Genomic DNA, 18797 nt, shown 5'->3' with positions numbered 1-18797 from the left:
TGGAATTCACTATGTATTCTCAGGGTGGCCTCGAACTCATGGCAGTCCTCCTCCTTCTGCCTCCCAAGTGCTGAGATTAAAGGCATGTGCCACCACACCTGGCCTCAGCTAATTTTGATACACTAATGCTTGCATTTGAAGCTCATCATTGTTTCTCCTAGTTTTCTTAGGATTCTGTTTGGTTTTCTTTTTAGGGCTTCCAAGTTTCCACTAGTTGGGTATTCAGGGCTCTCAGTCTTGCCCTCATACTGGCTTTTGGTGGCATGTGTTCCACTCTGTAGCTACTGAAGTAAGTTTGCATGATAAAAAGGAAAGATGTCCAAGCAGAACTATTCATTAGGAAAACAAGTTGTGGCTTAGAGAGATGCTTTAGTGGTTAAGGCACTTGTCTGCAAAGCCTAAGGACCTAGGTTTAGTTGTCCATAACCCATGTAAGCCAGATGCACAAGGTAGCATTTGCATCTGTAGTTTGTTTGCAGTGGCTAGGGGCCCTGGTGCACCCATTCTCTCTCTCTCAATAAATAAGTAAATAAACACACACACACACACACACACACACACACACACACACACACACACACGATGTTTGTAAAGTAGAAGTCTGACATTTGCTCCATTGTTAGGGAATAAGAATTTCATATATATAACTTGTTTATCCCTAATCCAAAAATTGAAAGTGCTCTAACATCTAAAACTTATGAGTCTTGAATATACTACCAAAATGGAAAGCCCCATACCTGGCTTCGTATATAGCATGACTGAAATACAAGCGACTTAAAATATTGTATAAAATCATTGCAGGCATGAATACAAGGCTCTTGTGATTGTAAATGGATTTTGTGTTGAGAATTGCATTTCATCTCCATGATAACTTGTCACGTATGTGCAGACATTCCAAAATCTAAAAAACAATCTGAAGCCTCTCTGCTCCCCCCGCCCCTCCTCATGCAGTATTTCAGAAAAGGGGTGCTCAGCCTGTAATGCCTGATATTCATCTAGAAAACAGAGCATTGTTAGTGGTGTCTATGAAAAGGTTCCTATGGAAATTGGGCAGAAAAGAAGTTTGTCTGTCAACCTCACATTGTTTGAATCTTTTTATCTTTTTTTTTTTTAAATTTATTTATTGGAGAGCAACAGATAGAGAGAAAGAGGCAGATAGTGAGAGAAAGATAGAATGGGCGCTCCAGGGCCTCCAGCCACTGCAAGCGAATTCCAGAAGCGTGCACCCCCTTGTGCATCTGGCTAGCGTGGGTCCTGGGGAGTCGAGCTTCGAACCAGGGTCCTTAGGCTTCACAGGCAAGCGCTTAACAGCTAAGCCATCTCTCCAGCCCTCTTTTTCTTATCTTTAATATAAGAATATATTTTGTGATAAGTAAAGCAAAAGTAATTTAAACTCTTGAAGCCTATCTGTTTCCTAATTGATGGTAAGGTGGACAACAATTTACCTTTATGTTTGATCACGTATATCCTTTCTACCTGGTTCCATTTGCGTACAGTGTGGATTATTACTGCTTTAACACAGAAGTGTGGCTTTTCCCCTAGTGATTGTCATAGGGGAAAAAATTGTGTGGGTACAGTCATCTAGCACACTTAAATGTCTTAGGACAGGTAGGTTCTTACTAGAAGCAGTTGGTCACATAAAACTGAGGTCCCCTTCCTTCTTTGCGTAAGTGACTCAGGCAGTATAAAGAGGATGTATTAGGACAATGCTGTCGCCAGAGCACCAGCTCTGTTCTAAATGTTCAATTAAATTTGATGCTTTGTCATGGTTTTTCTGTGTACAATTTATACTAAAATTTCTTTTGCAGATGAGAAAACCAGCAGATGAAAAATTAGAGGAATTTTGGATTGATTTCAACCTAGGAAGCTGCAGTATAACGTTTTATATAGACAATGCTGAGGTAATAAGGATTCATTTCTGAGTATATGTAACCACTTGAAGAATTCTTTGTGTAAATATATGTTTTACCTGTTTTTTTTTCCCCAGACTGATCTATGGGAACCAGTAAAACTCTGGAAGGGAGCAGTGGTTAATTTCAGCATAACAGGTAAGATGAAATGAAACTACTTCCCATGAGGCTCCGAGGGTCCCTTCTGCTTATATTTGAAGCCTGTGTTTCATTGAGTGTAGGGCAGACTTTGATCTTGTGTTGAGACAGGAGGATCTGATAAAAACATTGAATTATATAAAAATAAGTCAATTTCTTTGGTGACCAAACAAGATACTTCATGTCTTTGGATGACTGACATCTTAGTATTATATATGTGCATAAATAAGAATTTCAAAATAATTTTGTTTAATATGGCTTCTTTGAAACTTTTTAAATATTTGAGGGCTAGAAAGATTGCTCAGTGGTTAAGGCATTTGCCTGCAAAGCCTAAAAGCAGGGTTCGCTTCCCCAGGCCCCACGTAAAGTCAGAAGCACAAAGTAGAACATGCATCTGGAGTTCATTTGCAGTGGCTAGAGGCCCTGGTGTACCTATTCTCTTTCCTTGCAAATAAATCATAAAAATTATACAGAATATTTATTAGTGAGAAAATTAATATGAATAAGCATGTTGGACCTCCACCTGCTGCAAATCAATTTTAGATGCATGCACCATTTGGTGCATCTGGCTTTATGTGGTTCCTGTGGGATTGAACCTGGGCCAGCAGGCTTTGCCCACAAGTGCCTTTAACCACTGAGCCATCAACTCTCAGCCCTTCTTTTTAACACCGTAAGGCATAAAAGTCTGAGCGGCTGAGAAGTATGCCAGCCATAAGATGGTCACCCCAAAGCTTTCACCACACCGATGTGTTCTGTTAGAAAGCGAGCGGCTGAAGATGCTCAGCGTTTACCTGGAGCGGCCCATTGCCATCAGCAAGAGAGAAGTGCGGAGAGTGGAATTCCACTTTGACTTGAGCCTCAACGTGTTACTGCCTTCCATTGGCGCTTTAGGAGGAGACAAGCAGGTGGCATTTCTCATTCCTTTCGGTTGTTTGACAATGTTGTGATTCGTGTTTCTTCAGTCTCCATGTTGGGTATAGGTGGTCAACAGAAGATGAGGTCTTTAGCATACCATGAAAACAGAGCCGAGAGAGCTCTCTAGGGTTCTGGGTTCTAATCCCAACCCTCCTTTCATGTATCATTGTTTTAATTTATGTGAGACAAAATTTCTTCATGCCTTGAAATTCTTTATTACACTTAATTATATGAGAGAGAAAGGGAGAGGGGCAGATAGAGAGAATGGCCACACCAGGGCCTCCAAGCCACTGCAAATGAATGCCAGATGATTGCACCACGCTGTGCATCTGGCTTTACATGAGTGCTGGGGAGTTGAACCTGGGTCCTTAGACTTTGCAGGCAAGTGCTTTAACCGCTAAGCCATGTCTCCTGGGCCTACATTTATTGTGAAGAGTTTAAAGCTTGTCTGGGATGATGGTAGCTCCTCACCCCTTCCTCCTGGAGTCCTGAGGAGACTGGCTGGGCTTCTCTGTGCTTCCTGCCCTCTCGGCTCCTACCGGCCCTGGGAGGCATCACTGGGAAGATGGTTTCTTAGGGGGGTTTCTTAATGTCCTCTCAGCTGGTCTTGCCTCGTGGAAGCATTCTACATCTGTTCCAGGATGCCATGGTCTGTCAGTCTGGCCCGACTGCTTCCCATGCATGCCCAGCAAGAGCCTTCCTTCATCATAGATACAGGCAAGGCAAAGAAATCTGTGACAAGAAAATGTAGTAACAGCCAAAAGAGGATGGAATGAAGAAGTCACAGGAAGCGAGGGAGAGAAGTTTAGGCGAACTTCCTTTTCATTCCAGTTTTATTGTAAGGCATTTCCTATGTAGTAAAGGGCTCTGAAAATATGCAGTTCCCAAAGACTCACCATGTGGAAAGGGCATTTCATGGAGGAGGGTAGGGTGAAAAATAAAGGAGAACCAACCAGGTAATTATAAACATGTTCTTTGGGCTAGAGAGATCATTTAGTGGTAAACGGGCTTGCCAGCAAAGCCAAGGGACTGAGGTTTGATTTCCCAGGACCCATGTAAGCCAGATGCACAAGGGAGCACATTCATCTGGAGTTTATTTGCAGTGGCTAGAGTCCATGGCCTGCCCATTCTTTTAGCTGCTCGCTTGCTCGCTCGCTCTCTCTTAAATAAATAAATATAAATGAATTTACAAACATATCCTCGGTCATGCTACGTGATGAATTGGCCTGATATGGTGAGACTGCCTTTGCTTGTGATGACCCTCAGAATCGTGTGTTCCTACATGACCAAAGAGAATCCAGTGTTGTGGGGCACATGTACACCTGGGTGAAGCCATAGTTATTGGAATGTGGAGGGTCCTGCACTTGGGAACTCACTGTTGACAGGCTGAGGGAGAGCCGTGGTCCTGAGGGAGGCTAGGAATAAATGTCACCATGGGTTTAGCCTGCCCGGGCCAGAGCAGCAAGGAGCATTGTTTCTGTCTGTTTTCTGTTGCCAGAAGTGACTTGTACAGACGGGGGAATTGGTAAAGGAAATGGGCTTATCTGGCTTATGGAGCTTATTGGAGGCCCAAGAGCCTGGCACTGCCTTCTGCTCGGCTTCTGGTGAGGGCCTCATGGTACGTCACAGCACTGCCTGGCATCATAGGGCAAGGTGAGCTAGTGAGCTGTAGACAACACAGTGGAAGAGCAAAGGAGTCCCCCAGAGGTGACGGCATTAACCCCGTCAGGAGGGCAGAGCTCCCACGACACCCTCCTCCTGTAGCAGACCCGTCTCTCCACGCCACTGTGTTGTGGGTAAGGTTTCTCATACACAGCTTGGGCCGCACATTCAAGCCATAGCAAGTCAAACGTTACGCGGACAGTGGTTAAGAATGCGGGTGAAGCCGGGCGTGGTGGTGCACGCCTTTAATCCCAGCACTGGGAGGCTGAGGCAGGAAGATTGCTGTGAGTTCGAGTCCAGCTTGAGAGCACATAGTGAATTCCAGGTCATCCAGGACTAGAGCAAGACCCTACCTCAAAAAAACAAAACAAAAAGGATGGGGTGATGGGCAGTCAGAACTGGTGCTAGGGAGGGGGAGGACATTCTGAGGCGGAAACAGCAAAATAGAACTCAAGCGCAGACTGGTTTCCCCTAGCTTACCAGTGTGTTGTGTTCTAAGCTTTAAATTTTCCTTACCGTGTTCTCCACAACCCCCCCCCCAAGGCTGCCACCATTTGGAAAGTCACGTGGTTTTTGGCTTTAATTCCAGGCACTGTGTGATCAGATGAAAATCTCCCCCCAGCTCACTGCTGCCAGCAGCTGGCAGAGGCAAACAGGTATTCCGGGACATAGCAAAACCCTGGCAGAAAACCCTGTCTAAGAATGTGGCTGAGATCTTGGAACAGGTCACTAAAAACTAGTGGTGATCACACATCAGTAAGACGCAAATGACAAACACACTGAATATAGCGGGGAAGCTCTTTCTCCAGCTAAAGGCCCTCTTGGGGGCCAAATGGAAATGACAAAGGAGACCAAAAAAGGGGGGGGGGGGCTGTCTAGGGAGGGTCCTGGCCCTACCCCCAAAGCCCGCGTGGTGAGATGTGAAACACGACCTCACTACCAGCTCCCGCCACAAGAGGGCGATGTTGCCGAGGCCGCAGTGTGCAGGAATGTCCTTTACTTGTAACTGTTCTTAATGCACACAGAAAAGGCGGGAGAATCCACCACCATCGTGGCAGCAGGGCTCGTTGGCGCCGAAGATGACCGCTGCCTCATAACCCTCCGCTTAAACGACCTCTGTGAGCCTCCTGTGAGTGCAGGGAAGGTGGGACAAAGGCTGAACTCGGTGGCCTGTGGGACAGGGACGCGCAGGTGCCTCCTCTCCTGACTTAGAGCCTATTTTCTCCTGGCCAACCATTTGTCAGTAGCGAAGAAGTTTCCATGTGCTCTTTCGCAGTAAGATGACTGTGGATGACAATAATGTACATCTCAAAAGTCTAGGGAAAAAAGGGGGGGAATCTTGGGCTGGAGGGATGGCTTAGTGGTTAAGGCACTTGCCCGCAAAGCCAAAGGACCCAGGCTTGATTTCCCAGGACCCACCTAAGCCTGATGCACAAAGTGGCACATGCATGTGGAGTTCCTTTGTAGTGGTGGGAGGCCCCCATTCTCTGACTCTATGTATCTCTCTCAAATAAAAATGAAAAAGAAAAACATTGAAGAAAAAAAAAAAAACGAAGCTAGGTGTGGTGGCACACGTCTTTAACCCTAGCACTTGGGAGGCAGAGTAGGAAGATTGCCATGAGTTCAAGGCCAGCCTGAGACTACATAGTTAATTTCAGGTCAGCCTTGGCTAGAGCAAGATTCGACCTTGAAAAACAAAGCCAAACTAAACCAAAACAAAACAACAACAACAAAAAAAAACAGGTTCTTGTATGTTCTCCTCCACACCTTACAAAAGTGGTATTTGAGGAGATGGTATGTGTAATTTGACTTAAGCTTTTGACTGTATACATGGTACACATATCACAAATATGCCCAGTTTTCTGTGTAAGAGTTAATAAAAAAAAGGCAAGTTGGAGAGATGGCTCAGTGGTTAAAGGCATTTGCATATAAAGCCTTATGGCTCAGGTTCAACAACCTGGTATTCATGTAAAGCCAAATGAACAAAATGGCTCATGCAGCTGGAGTTTGGTTGCATTGGCAATTGTGTCCATTCTCTCTCTCTCTCTCTCTCAAATAAATGTGCAGGAGAACCTATTTAGCATATTTAGGTGTTTATCCCCTTCCTCATTTCCTTATATGGTATATAGGAATGTGATAATGTAGGTTTTAAAGTTTTAACATTTGTGCATGTATGTTGTATGTGTGCACATGTGCATATACGTGCTCATGTGTGGAGGTCAAAGGTTGCCACGGGGGGGGGGTTCCTCAGTCACTGTCCACTTTCCTCTGTGAGACAGGTCTCTTGCTGGACCTGGGCCTCTCCCACTCAGAGAGACTAGAAGGTGCAGCAAGTCCCAGCTGTCCTCCTGCCCGCGCTCCAGTACACGCTCCCACACCAGAATTGAGGACTTCTTATTGTAACTGGTGCCGAGGGCCAAACCCAGGCCTTAGCAGTTGCCAGACAAATGCTCTTCCACTGAACAAATCCCCACCCCAGACTTTGAATTTTTAATGTCCAGAGGTGGGTCCTCCACGGGAAACAGGTCTTTGCAGTGGATTCCTCTGGAGTTTCTCACCAGTGGCGCTGTTGCTGCCGGGGAGACTTGTGTAAGTCGCCCTGGGTGGTTTTCCTTGGTGACACGCCCTGGCTTGTGGTCGGGGTCTGGAAGTTTTGGAACAATTGAGTCCTCCAAAGCCAAGTTGTGGTCAGTTGCGACGCTTTACTTTAGTGGTGTGAAGGAGTCCCAAAGGGCGATCAAGGGGCTGGAGAGATGGACAAGTGGACAACTGTGCTTGCCTTACAAGCAAGAGGACCTGAGTTCAATCCCCAAAGCCAGCCAGGGCCACGCGTGCCCGTAAGCCCAGCACTGAGGGAGTGGAGACAGGAGGACTGCCCAGTCTCGCTGGCCCACAAGCCTAACCAAAAAACAGGGACCTTCCGGTTCTGTGAGACTCTTTGTCTCGGGGAAGTCAGGTGAAGGCGAGGGAGAGGATGCCTGGCATGTTCTTCTGGCCTTTGCACCCATGTTTTTGGGTGTGTATCTGTACACACATGTACCCTGAAGACTTTGGAGACAGGCTTCCCTGATAACATGGTAATGGTTTTTTAAAAAAATATTTTTTTGGTTCATTTTTATTTATTTAAGAGTGAGAGAGAGAGAAAGAGAGAGAGAGAAAGAGAAGCAGATAGAGAATGGACGCACCAGGGCTTCCAGCCACTGCAAAGGAACTCCACATGCGTGTGCCCCCTTGTGCATCTGGCTAACATGGGTCCTGGGGAATCGAGCCTTGAACCGGAGTCCTTATCCTTCACAGGCAAGCACTTAACCGCTAAGCCATCTCTCCAGCCCATGGTAACGGTTTTCTTACAGACAGCAAACGCCGCAGCAGGTCCAGGAACACGCAAAGAGGACGGTGCACAGCAAGGTTCGCCATGCTTCATGCTTCCGGGTGGGCTATGGGAACAGTTGCTCTAATGACTTGCCGTTTCTTTACCTTTTTGCCATTAAAACTCACTTCAAAATGTGTGTGCTCTTCAGACATACAGGAACCAGTTCAAAGGCAGGCTCCTAAATTAGATGACACATCAAAGTAAGTAAGCAACTTTTTCAAAAATTTTCTTTTCTTTTTAAAAAAATATTTGAGACATAGTGGAGGAGAAAGAGAATGGGCACACCAGGGCCTCTAGCCATGACAAATAAACTCTAGATGCGTGCACCATCTTTTGTGTCTGGCTTATGTGGGTACTTGGCAATTGAACCTGGGACCTTAGGCTTTGCTGGCAAGTGCCTTAACCACTAAGCAATCTCTCCAGTGTTATTTTGTTTCTTTTTAAAATATTTATTTCATGGGGGGTGGAGAATGGGCATGCCAGAGCCTCCAGCCACTGCCTATGAAGTCCAGATGCATGTGCTAACTTGTGCATCTAGCTTACATTGACTCTGGGGAATAGAACCTGGGTCCATTGGCTGCACAGGCAAGCACCTTAACTGCTAAGTCCTTATTTCCTTCCTTAATTCTTATAGTGTTTGCCTGTACTTATGAGAGATTCTATTCATGTGTCTCTTGTGTAATGATCAGATAATGAAATCTGATATATCCTTCTCAAATGTTGATCAATTCCATCAGTCCCAGGATCCTCCCTTCTAGTTATTTTTAGCTGTAGTCACTCTAATGTGATGCAGGACCCCAAATGTTAGGCTTTATATATATTATTAGTATATGACAAAGATCTAAACAGGTCAATGGAGAAAGGATAGCTTTTCAACACATGATGCTGAACTAATTGAATATCCTGGTACAAGAAAGCAAATGACCTTCCATTCTCACCTTTCACTGTATAAAGATTAATTAGGGGCTGAAGAGATAATTCAGCCGTTAAGGTGCTCGGTTGCAAAGCCTAGGGAATATATGGCTAAGTTTTTTAGTTTTTTGTGGTAAGGTCTCACTCTAGCCCAGGCTGACCTGGAATTCACTATGGAGTCTCAGAGTGGCCTCGAACTCACGGCAGTCCTCCTACCTCTGTCTCCCAAGTGCTGGGATTAAAGGCGTACACCACCACACTTAGCAATGTATGTTATTTGGAGGACAACATTAGGCACGGATTTTGTTTAGATGCCACAGCGGAAGCAGTTTCTAAAAGCACACATTGATAAGCTAGACTTCATCAAGAGCAGCTTAAGCTGCTTGAAACCCACTGCTCGGATAAGGAAAGACAAGCCATGTCCTTGTGGGAAAGGTTTGTGTCTGATCTTGTCTTTCAAAATCTCAATAGTGAACACGCAGCCTGCTAAAATTCTAGGCAATGTATTTAAACAGTCATTCACAAAGCAAAAGCACACAAATGGCAGATAAGCCGAGAGTTACTCAGTAGCACTAGGTACCAGGAAAGTGGAAGTCAAAACCACGACGAGATCGCGACCCAACTACTAGAACAGCTAGAACCCCCTGTCCACACCGCGTGGGGCAGAACTTGGCACCAATAGAACTCACACCCTGCTGGCAGCTTGTCCCTCATCCGTTGCCCCCACCCCTGCTGCTTCCCCCTTGCCTGTGTGTATCTGATGGACCAGGAGCTCAGCAGTGGTTTATTTCTATTGAATAAGCAGCCGTCTCCTACCAGACGTAGTACAGAAACGGGTAAGTGCATCTGCAGAAAGCGTCGCCTAGTGCCCACCAAGGCAGGAACACAGGAGGGAAGAAGTCAGACCTCTGACGGGAGCTGGGGCGAGGTGATGGCCCGATCCATTCCACTCATTTGATGTGCTTTGTTTCAGGGGCAAGGCTGCTTTTGAGGGTCACAGAAAAGAAGAAGGAAGGATGTTGGTAATGGAACCTCTGTTACCTTTTTAAAACAGAGCTAGAGACAAAGACAGGCAGACACAGCGAGCAGGAGCATGGTTGGGCAAGGGCCTCCCGCCGCTAGAGAACTCCAGACGCATGTACCACTTTGTGCATCTGACTTCACACGGGTGCTAGAGAATCAAACCTGGGCCATTAGGCGTTGCAAGAAAGCGCCCTTACCCTCTGAGCCATCGCTCCAGACCCCCACTTCCATTATTTTAAAGCAGTGCTTCCTGCTTTCCTGCTATTTGTCTGCCGTCTTCAAAATGGGGCACACTCCTTGTTACCTATGATTTTCTTATATTTAACCTTACACTGACTTTCAATGGGATCATTTGAATTTCAAATGGAAAATCAACATTATTTCTAATAAACAGTAGGTAAACCCATGTAAATAACACTGGAAAAGAATAATAGTAATTGATTATATATATTTACTTGATAAATATTCTAGTTTATTTTTATGAGGTAGTGTCTTGCTGTAGCCCAGGCTAACCTGAAATTCTCTTTGTAGTCCCACACTGGCCTTGAACTCACAGTGATCCTCCTACTTCTGCCTCCCAAGTGATGTGATTAAAGGTGTGTGCCACCACACCTGGCTTTATTCTAGTTTTTAAAAAATAATTTATTTGCAGAGAGAGAGAGAATGGGCACAGCAGGGCCTCCAGCCACTGAAAATGAAGTCCAGATGCATGAGCCACTTTGTGCATCTGGCTTTATGTGGGTGCTGGTGAATTGAACCCCGGTTATTAGGCTTTGCAGGCAAGCACCTGAACCACAGAGCCATCTCTATGACCCCTATTCTAGTTCTTATTCACAGTGTGCCATGGGATTTATAAACTGTTAACCTGCCTTCCTCTGCTCATCCTTCTGTCATTGATAGTTGATATCGGTCAGTAAAACCAGAAGGAAGGGAGCATTCCATGTTAAATTCTGTTTGTTGGCAAAAAGCTGATGGAAAATTGAAAGCCAGATCCCTTTAGTTAGTGCTTCAGAACAATAACAACTGTTCATTTGCCATCATGAAGAGCCTCCTTGCCTCATGGTAGTTGAAAAATGACAGGTCCTCTCTGTAACTATAGCCCACAAAGGTCCAATTGCCATGGTAACTAGCAGTTAAACACACAAAGAGACCTATCAAAAATGTAGGCTTGGAGCTCCACTATAAAACTTTTTTTTTTTTTTTTAGGTAGGGTCTCACTCCATCTAGCTTAGGCTGACCTGGAATTAACTATGTAGTCTCAGGGTGGCCTTGAACTCATAGTGATCCTCCTACCTCTGCCTCCCAAGTGCTGGGATTAAAGGCATGCACCACCACGCCTGGCTTAAAACTTTTTTTAAAAAAGAAATGTTATATGGAGTTTAGAGCCTAGATTTACAATCTTTTCTTGCTGTGTCAAAAATAAAAATAAAAGAGGAGGAAGAAAAGAGTAAAAGACTGTTAAGTAGGTGTGTTACATAATTGAGGCTCACCTTGCGCAGACCTGTTAAAGAATTGAAATGGGCCAGGTGTGTTGGCTTATGCCTGCAATTCCAGCATTTGGGAGGCTGAAACTGGAGGATTGCCATGAGTTCAAGGCCAGCCTGGGCTGGTGTTGGTGTAGCAGCTTTTGAGCAGAGATGTAAAGTCCCTTCAATTGCAAATGCCTGACTTTCAATAGCAGGCTGGCTGGGAATGGACTAATGGGTTGATCTTTCCCTCTTTTTATCTCCTCTCATCCATGGGCTTTATTACTGAAGAGAGTCCACGCTTGTATACGATGTGCTTCTCCTGTGCCTAATCATAATGTCTGATGTGTGTGTAAAGTGTTTAATTGTACATAAATGCGTATGTAGTAATATGCTTAATTGTACTTACATGGTCCTGACACCTTCCCCTCCATGAAATGATCTCATTTATCATCTGTTTTGTAAAAGTTTAATTCTGGGAAGCACTTCTTCTCTGAGAGTGATCAAGATTCAAGTTCCAGTACCAGTGATCAATCTTGGATGACTACCCATAAAAGGAAATCTCTAAAGTCATATTCCAGGAGGAGAAAGTTAAGAGTCAACTCGCTCAAAAGTAAGTCGGCTGCTTATCTTCTTTGGGTCCCCGTCTCAGATAAGTCAACAGTTCACTTTTCAGTACCTGATAGGGGAGGGTACCAAAGAAATGTGTGCCCACTGGCCTTCCTCCTCTGTCATGCTTAGAAAGCCAAACTGATCCTGCAGGAAATGGGGTGGGGAACAAAGCTGAGTGCTTAGAAAGGGATCCCAGGTACAGACCCTGGAGCAAGCCTTGGGAAGCAGGAGGATTAGGAGAGGGATGAAGTGAATTCTCATGTCTCACGATGGCACATGCCCTGTGTGCTCACTTTTACCTTCTAGTCTTGCCACTGTCCCCTGTCAGTAGCTTCAGTCCCAAGAAAGACCAAGTAAGTACATGTTGTTGTGTTGTTTTGGGGGCCTTGGGGGCTTATACACATTACTATCTCCCTGTCTCCCCTAATGTAAGATCTCGCTCTAGTCCAGAATAACCTGGAATTCACCATGTAGTTTCAGGCTGGCCTTGAACTCACAGTGATTCTCCTACCTCTGCCTCCCAAGTGCTGGGACTAAAGGTGTGTGCTACCACGCCTGGCCATTACTATATTTTCTTAAAATTTTAAAAAGTCTTCCAGCAACGGATGAGAGGCTTGCTGACATGTCAGCCTGCCCGTAGAAACACCAGGGTCTTCTAAACATTTGGTATAAATCTAAAAGATTTAGCATTTTTTAATGATTTTTCTCAAATGTTGTGAAAGGATCTTCACAAAGGATGTCTAAATACCTTAGTGATTTCCCACAAATACATGCTCTTGAATTTGCAGTTTAAAGTCAACCTGTTGGTTTAATTCTTTAGTTATCAGTTTGTTGGCATGCTTTTTGTGATTTCAGCATAGAAATCTTATTTGTGAGGGCTGAAATACCTTCAGGCTCATACAACATTGAATATGCTTTCAGAGTTTAATTTCTATTCACTTACTCTTGTTGTGTATCAAAGAAGAAATCTGGAAGCCAGTGTCCTCCAGACTAATTTAACCAGCTTTTGTCTATTAGCTGAATGACTTCCTTCTCTTAGCAATCATTTTTTGTTTTCTTTCAAATGATAGACACACTCTCTATACCATGTTCATAAGGGGCAGCTACTTTGATTGTGGGGGTGGGGGGCTGCCCTGCCTGCCTGAGCAGAAATACAAGGTAATTAGTCTCCCAGTCTCAGCTGCATCTATTTTGTTCCTCAGCAGGGTGATGGGCAGAGAGCCCAGGGCTAATACACTCATCCCTTAGTATTCATAGGCAGTTGGCTTCAGGATCCTGCTTGGCTACCAAAATCTGTGGATGACCAACTCCCTAATAAAGTAGCCTCATGATTGTTTATAACCTCTACAAACCCTGCTGTATCCGTAAATATCTAATGCAATGCAAATGCTCTATAAATAGTTATTATGCCTTATTGTTTAGGGAGTAAGGACCCCAACAAGATTTTTTTTCAAAGTAGGCTCTCACACCAGCTCATAGTCCCACACTGGTCTCCAACTCACAGTGCCTTCCAAGTGCTGTGATCAAAAATATGTGTGCCCTACATTTTTTTTTTCAAGGTAGGGTCTCACTCTAGTCCACGCTAACCTGGAACTCACTATGGAGTCTCAGGGTGGCCTAGAACTCAAAGCGATCTTCCTACCTCTGCCTCCCAAGTGCTGGGATTAAAGGCATGCACTACCACGCCTGGCTCATAACAAGATTTAAAAAAAGCATTTATTTATTTGAGAGAGATAGAGAATAAGCATGCCAGGGCCTCTAGACACTGCAAATGAACTCCAGACACATGTGCCACCTTGTGTATCTGGTTAACGTGGGTCCTGAGGAATGGAACCTGGGTCCTTTGACTTCGCAGGCAAGTGGTTTAACCACTCAGTCATCTTTCCAGCCCATAAAAATTTATAATCAGTAATAATGTTTTCCTGAATATTTTTGTCTTATAGTTGATTGAATGTGTAGATGGGGAACCCATAGATGTGGATACTGTCTTTTACTATTTTTTGAATGAGTTATCAGTTACAAACAGGCTAAAAGAACAGATTATAGTAAGTACCATTTTGGTTTCAAATAAGCACCAAAAGAAACATCATGGGGGCTGGAGGGATGGCTTAGTGGTTACGGCGCCTGCCTACAAAGCCAAAGGACTCACGTTTGATTCCCCAGGATGACCCACATAAGCCAGGATGCACAAGCTGGAATTTGTAAATAAATTAAAAAAAAAAAAAAAAAAGAACATGGACTAAAGAATCCATATTCTGAGGCTATGCAACCAGCAAGAAGTCTATGTGGCTGTTCAGTGAGGCAGTTCTGACTTCCCATTCTCTGCATTGGAGTGTACAGAAATCATTGACTACTGAGTGTGGTGCTTCACACCTTTAATCCCAGCACTCAGGAGGCAGAGGTAGAAGGATCACTGTGAGTTTGAGGCCATCTCAGAGCTACAAAAGTGAGTTCCACGTCAGCATGGGCTAGAATGAACCACTATCTCAAAAAACAAACAAACTCAAAAATCATTTAGGGCAAAGTTGGCCAACATTTCCTGCAAGTGGCCAGATAATACTATACTCTTTGTGAGCCATGCAGTCTCTCTGGCAATATACCAACTGTGCCCTTGGTGCCTGCCAGAGAGTGTGTGGAAGTGAAGGACGCAGTACAAGGACAGGTGGTGGGTTTGCCGACCCCTGGGTTGGAGCAGTGTTTCTCGAGCTTCAGTGGGCATCTTCATGCTGACTACGATGGCTTGGCAAAACATGCTGGCTCCTGTCCCAAAGTTCTGACTGGGTAGATTGTGGGTGGTACCTGAGAACTTGTATCTTTGTGAAGTTTCCCTGTGTGCTGCCCATGCAACGTAAATGTGCTGTGGCCATTGGTAGACTGTTCTGGAGAACCTCTGCCTTCCCTTCTCAGTTGAGATAAGGGCCACGTGTTCTTCTGCTTCTGACACCTGGAGTCTCCGTGTTTGTTTAGAGTGCAGCGAGTCCAACACCCAGTCTTCTTAAAGCATGGTAAAGCATAGCTTAGAGTTCTGCCATGTTTTAAAGGGATTATGAATCGCAGTGTTTAACAGAGTTGTTGTGTCTTAGGCTGAGTTTCTGACACCAGCATGGAAAGTCATCTCCAGGCAAAACACTACATCAGCGGCAACATTTTCTGAAACAAATGTAGAAGGTAATTCTATCTCTTGAAGTCCCGGATATTATGTACAGAAGATAGGTACTTGATTTTCTGTTGGTTTACACTGGGGGGAAATAAATATTTGGGGATATAGCTTGAAGCAAACTATTTTTTAAAAAATGAAACAGTATAGAGGTATGATTGTATGATTTTCCTGCTAATGTCTCCTTTAGCAAAGGATAGATAATATTGTGACTTAAATATCTTTGAGAAGGGACAGGGAGAGAATGGACATATCAGGGCCTCTTGGTGCTGAAAGTAAAGTCCAGACACATGCACCATTTTGAGCATCCAGTTTTACATGGGTACTGAGGAATTGAGCCCAGGCTGGCAGGCTTTACAACCAAGTACCCTTAACCATCGAGCTATCTCCTTAACAATTGTAATTTAACTTTACTTTGGTAGCTGATATCAGTTTATGCATGAGAATTGCTGGTGCTCCTCTTTATTAAAGACTCAGGAAAACTCACATGACCTAGAGAAGCACTTAGCAAACTTTTTTCTGTAAAAGACTGGCAATGAATAATTTTGTCTCTGGACCCATGTTGTTTCTGTTGATTATTCACATCTACAATGAGAGCACAAAATCAGCCTCAGATAAGATGTAACCACTATGCAGACATGGGTGTGTTTCCATCCTACTTAAAAAAAAAAAATGCTTTGGGCCAGGTGGAGTACACCTTTAATCTTGGCTCTCAAAAGGCAGAGGTGAGAGATCACTGTGAGTTCCAGGCCAGCCTGAGCTAGAGACACTGCTTCAAAAAATAAAATAAAATCAAGTAGCATACTGGGTTTGATCTGGGGCTAGATTTTGTCAAGCCTTAACCTGTAAACTTTATCTGAGCCATCTCTGTATTGCATTTTTAAGTGTTTACAAAATTTAAGTTTGTAAATGTAGGGATTGTCTTTTGTTCATTTTTCATTCGACCTTAGTCCATTATGAAGACACTCTATAGCACTTGATCAGCAACCATTTAATATAGTTGTCACTGGCAGAAACAAAGGAAAATGGGAAATGGAGAAAGGAAGATGTAGCATAAAAAGAGGAAGGGGGCTGGAGAGATGGCTTAGTGGTTAAGGCATTTGCCTGCAAAGCCAAAGGATACCGGTTCAATTCTCTGGAACCCACCTAAGCCAAATGCACAAGGGGGCACATGTATCTGGAGTTCATCTGCAGTGGCTGGATGCCCTGGCATGCCCATTCTCTCTCCTTCCCTCCTTCCCTCTTTCTCTCAAATAAATAAATAAAATGTGTTTGAATAAAAAAGGAAGGAAGACAGCAAGATTTGCAAAAATGAATGAGTAAAGTATAAAACTTTTTTGTGGGGGGAAAAATAAAATGGAATACATTTCCTATCAATTACTACCTTAATGTAAGTGGATTGAATTCTCTAGTCAAAAGAAAGAGTGGCCGAATGGACTTCTGAAAGAAAATATAAAAGATCCAACAATATGCTGCACATAAGAGACTCACTTTAGCCCTAACATGAACCATAGGCTAAAAGTTAAGGAATGGAAAGACAGTGTAAATGGTAGCCAAAAGAAAGCAGCTGACTCTCCTTACAGCAGACAGTAAAAACTGTTAAGACAAATAAAACTATGATCAAAAGAACACCAATTATAAACATGTGCACCCAATATGTAAAGCAAAACAACACTCCTCCAAAATTTGTAAGACAAACTTCCAAGATGGTACTGACTTTTTAACACCTAGAGTTTCTGCACAGGTACTTGGTACTTGGTTCATATAAAAAAATGTATTTGGAGATGGTTTGAAGTGAACTATGATTGGAGAGAGAAATATACCGCTATATCAAGACAAAAGGAGCCTTGGGTAACCCAATTTCAACAGTGGCTAGATCAGCCAGGCAGAAAATGAATGGAAACGGGGGATATGAATAATACAGTGAAACCGGAACTGGACAGACATTGCACGCAGCCGCAGCAGTGGTGGCGGTGGCGGGGATGACAGCAGCAAAGGAGATTCTCCTCAAGTACGCCCTGAAGATCATCCATCCTGAGAAGATCATGTGTTGGGCCACAACACAAGCCTTAACAAGTGTGAGAATGAATTCCTCTTATCTATCTTTTTCTGATGATATAAAACTAGAAATCATTAACAGAAAAAAAATTTTGGAAAGCACAAATATGTGATAGTTAAGATTTCTGAACAAATGGGTCAGACAAAGAAAAAAGAATTGAAGTATCTTAAAGCAAACAGCATTTCTAAACTTATGAGAGGGAAGCTTATGAGGATAAATGTCTGTTAAGAAACACAAGACTTCTCAAATGAGCAAATTAACTTCACATTATGAAGAACTTAAAAAAAAAAAAAAAAAAGGGCTCAAGGCCCATTGAAGTAAAGATCAGACCAGAAATAGCCAACAAAGCACAAGAGATCCATGAAATGAAAAGCTGATTTTCTGAAATGATAAAAAAAATAAATAAATAAAAGCTAGCATCAGCCGGGCATTGTGGCACATGCATGCCTTTAATCCCAGCATTTGGAAGGCAGAGGTAGGAGGATCGCTGTGAGTTCGAGGCCACCCTGAGACTGCATAGTCAATTTGAGACCAGCCTTGGCTAGAATGAGACTCTACTTCGAAAAACATCAAACAAAAACAGCTAGTGTAGCCAAGGGAAGGAGAGTGAGGACCCAGTATTTATGGACAGCTAAGAATGTGACATCATAGAAGCACAAGATACACCTGATTCTCCAAATAAATAAGTCTCAACATATGAACAGAACAATGCTAAAAAAGCAAGGTAATACTTGCCCAAAAGAACATATCAAGCAGCAGATTCCAAAGAAATTAAAATGTGTGAAATGTCTACCAAAGCATTTAAAATTATAGCTGTTAAAAAGCTCAATGAGATCCAAGAGAATACATGTTAAAAGTTACATGAAATTGGGAAGACAATGTAGTATTTGAAAGAAAAATTTAACAAAGAATTAAAAAATAATCTTGGACATGAAGAGCTCAGTAAATCAAATAAAAATGAGTCAGACACCAACTCAATCAAATGGAGAAAAGAATGCCTGAACTTGACGATCCATCTGTTGGACATATTCCAGTGAAAAGGAAGACTTTAAGATCAGTGGGACACCACTCAAAAGCAAACATCTACATTTTCAGATTATCTGAAATCAAGGATTTAAAATGACATGGAAAATGGATTCCATGAATCCCTAGAATTTTTTTTTTTCTTGTGGGAAAGATATGGACACCCATGTATCAGAGTCCATATAGATACAGCCAGTGATGTCCACCCTCTGCGAATACCATCATTTACCCCCTGCATCATGGAGCTCCTCCTTGAGTCTGTAAGCCAAAATAAACCTTTTTCCCCCCACCAAAATAAGAAAAAGAAACAGATACAACCAGAAGATCTTCACAGCATCAAATTGTCAAAAACACAAGATGATGAATTTTAAAACTCTCAGAGAAAAGCACTAAGGTACTGTTGCAATTACTTTCTTGTTGCTGGACAAACACCCAACCATAAGCAGCTTACGGGAGGGAAGGGTTTATTTCAGGCTCACAGAATCTAGAGGTTCCATCGTGGTGGAAGAAGCCAGCTCACTTCCATAGATCCGTAGCAGAGAGGCAC

The 18797-nt window shown here is 43.5% G+C and overlaps 1 protein-coding gene across 1 annotated transcript in view; it reads left to right on the top strand.

Annotated features, from left to right (window-relative positions):
* Sycp2l (synaptonemal complex protein 2 like) overlaps positions 1–18797 on the top strand; it is a 151259-nt gene that overhangs the window by 20918 nt on the left and 111544 nt on the right. The window contains 7 exon segments of the mRNA XM_045136368.1: positions 1809–1901; positions 1988–2048; positions 2808–2975; positions 5651–5754; positions 11868–12012; positions 12318–12364; positions 15095–15184. Coding sequence (XP_044992303.1) covers positions 1809–1901; positions 1988–2048; positions 2808–2975; positions 5651–5754; positions 11868–12012; positions 12318–12364; positions 15095–15184 — 708 coding nt within the window.

Source organism: Jaculus jaculus, chromosome 17 (assembly GCF_020740685.1).
Source record: "Jaculus jaculus isolate mJacJac1 chromosome 17, mJacJac1.mat.Y.cur, whole genome shotgun sequence".
In the NCBI taxonomy this organism is placed as follows: Eukaryota; Metazoa; Chordata; class Mammalia; order Rodentia; family Dipodidae; genus Jaculus; species Jaculus jaculus.
This window is presented reverse-complemented; position numbering and strand designations above follow the sequence as displayed.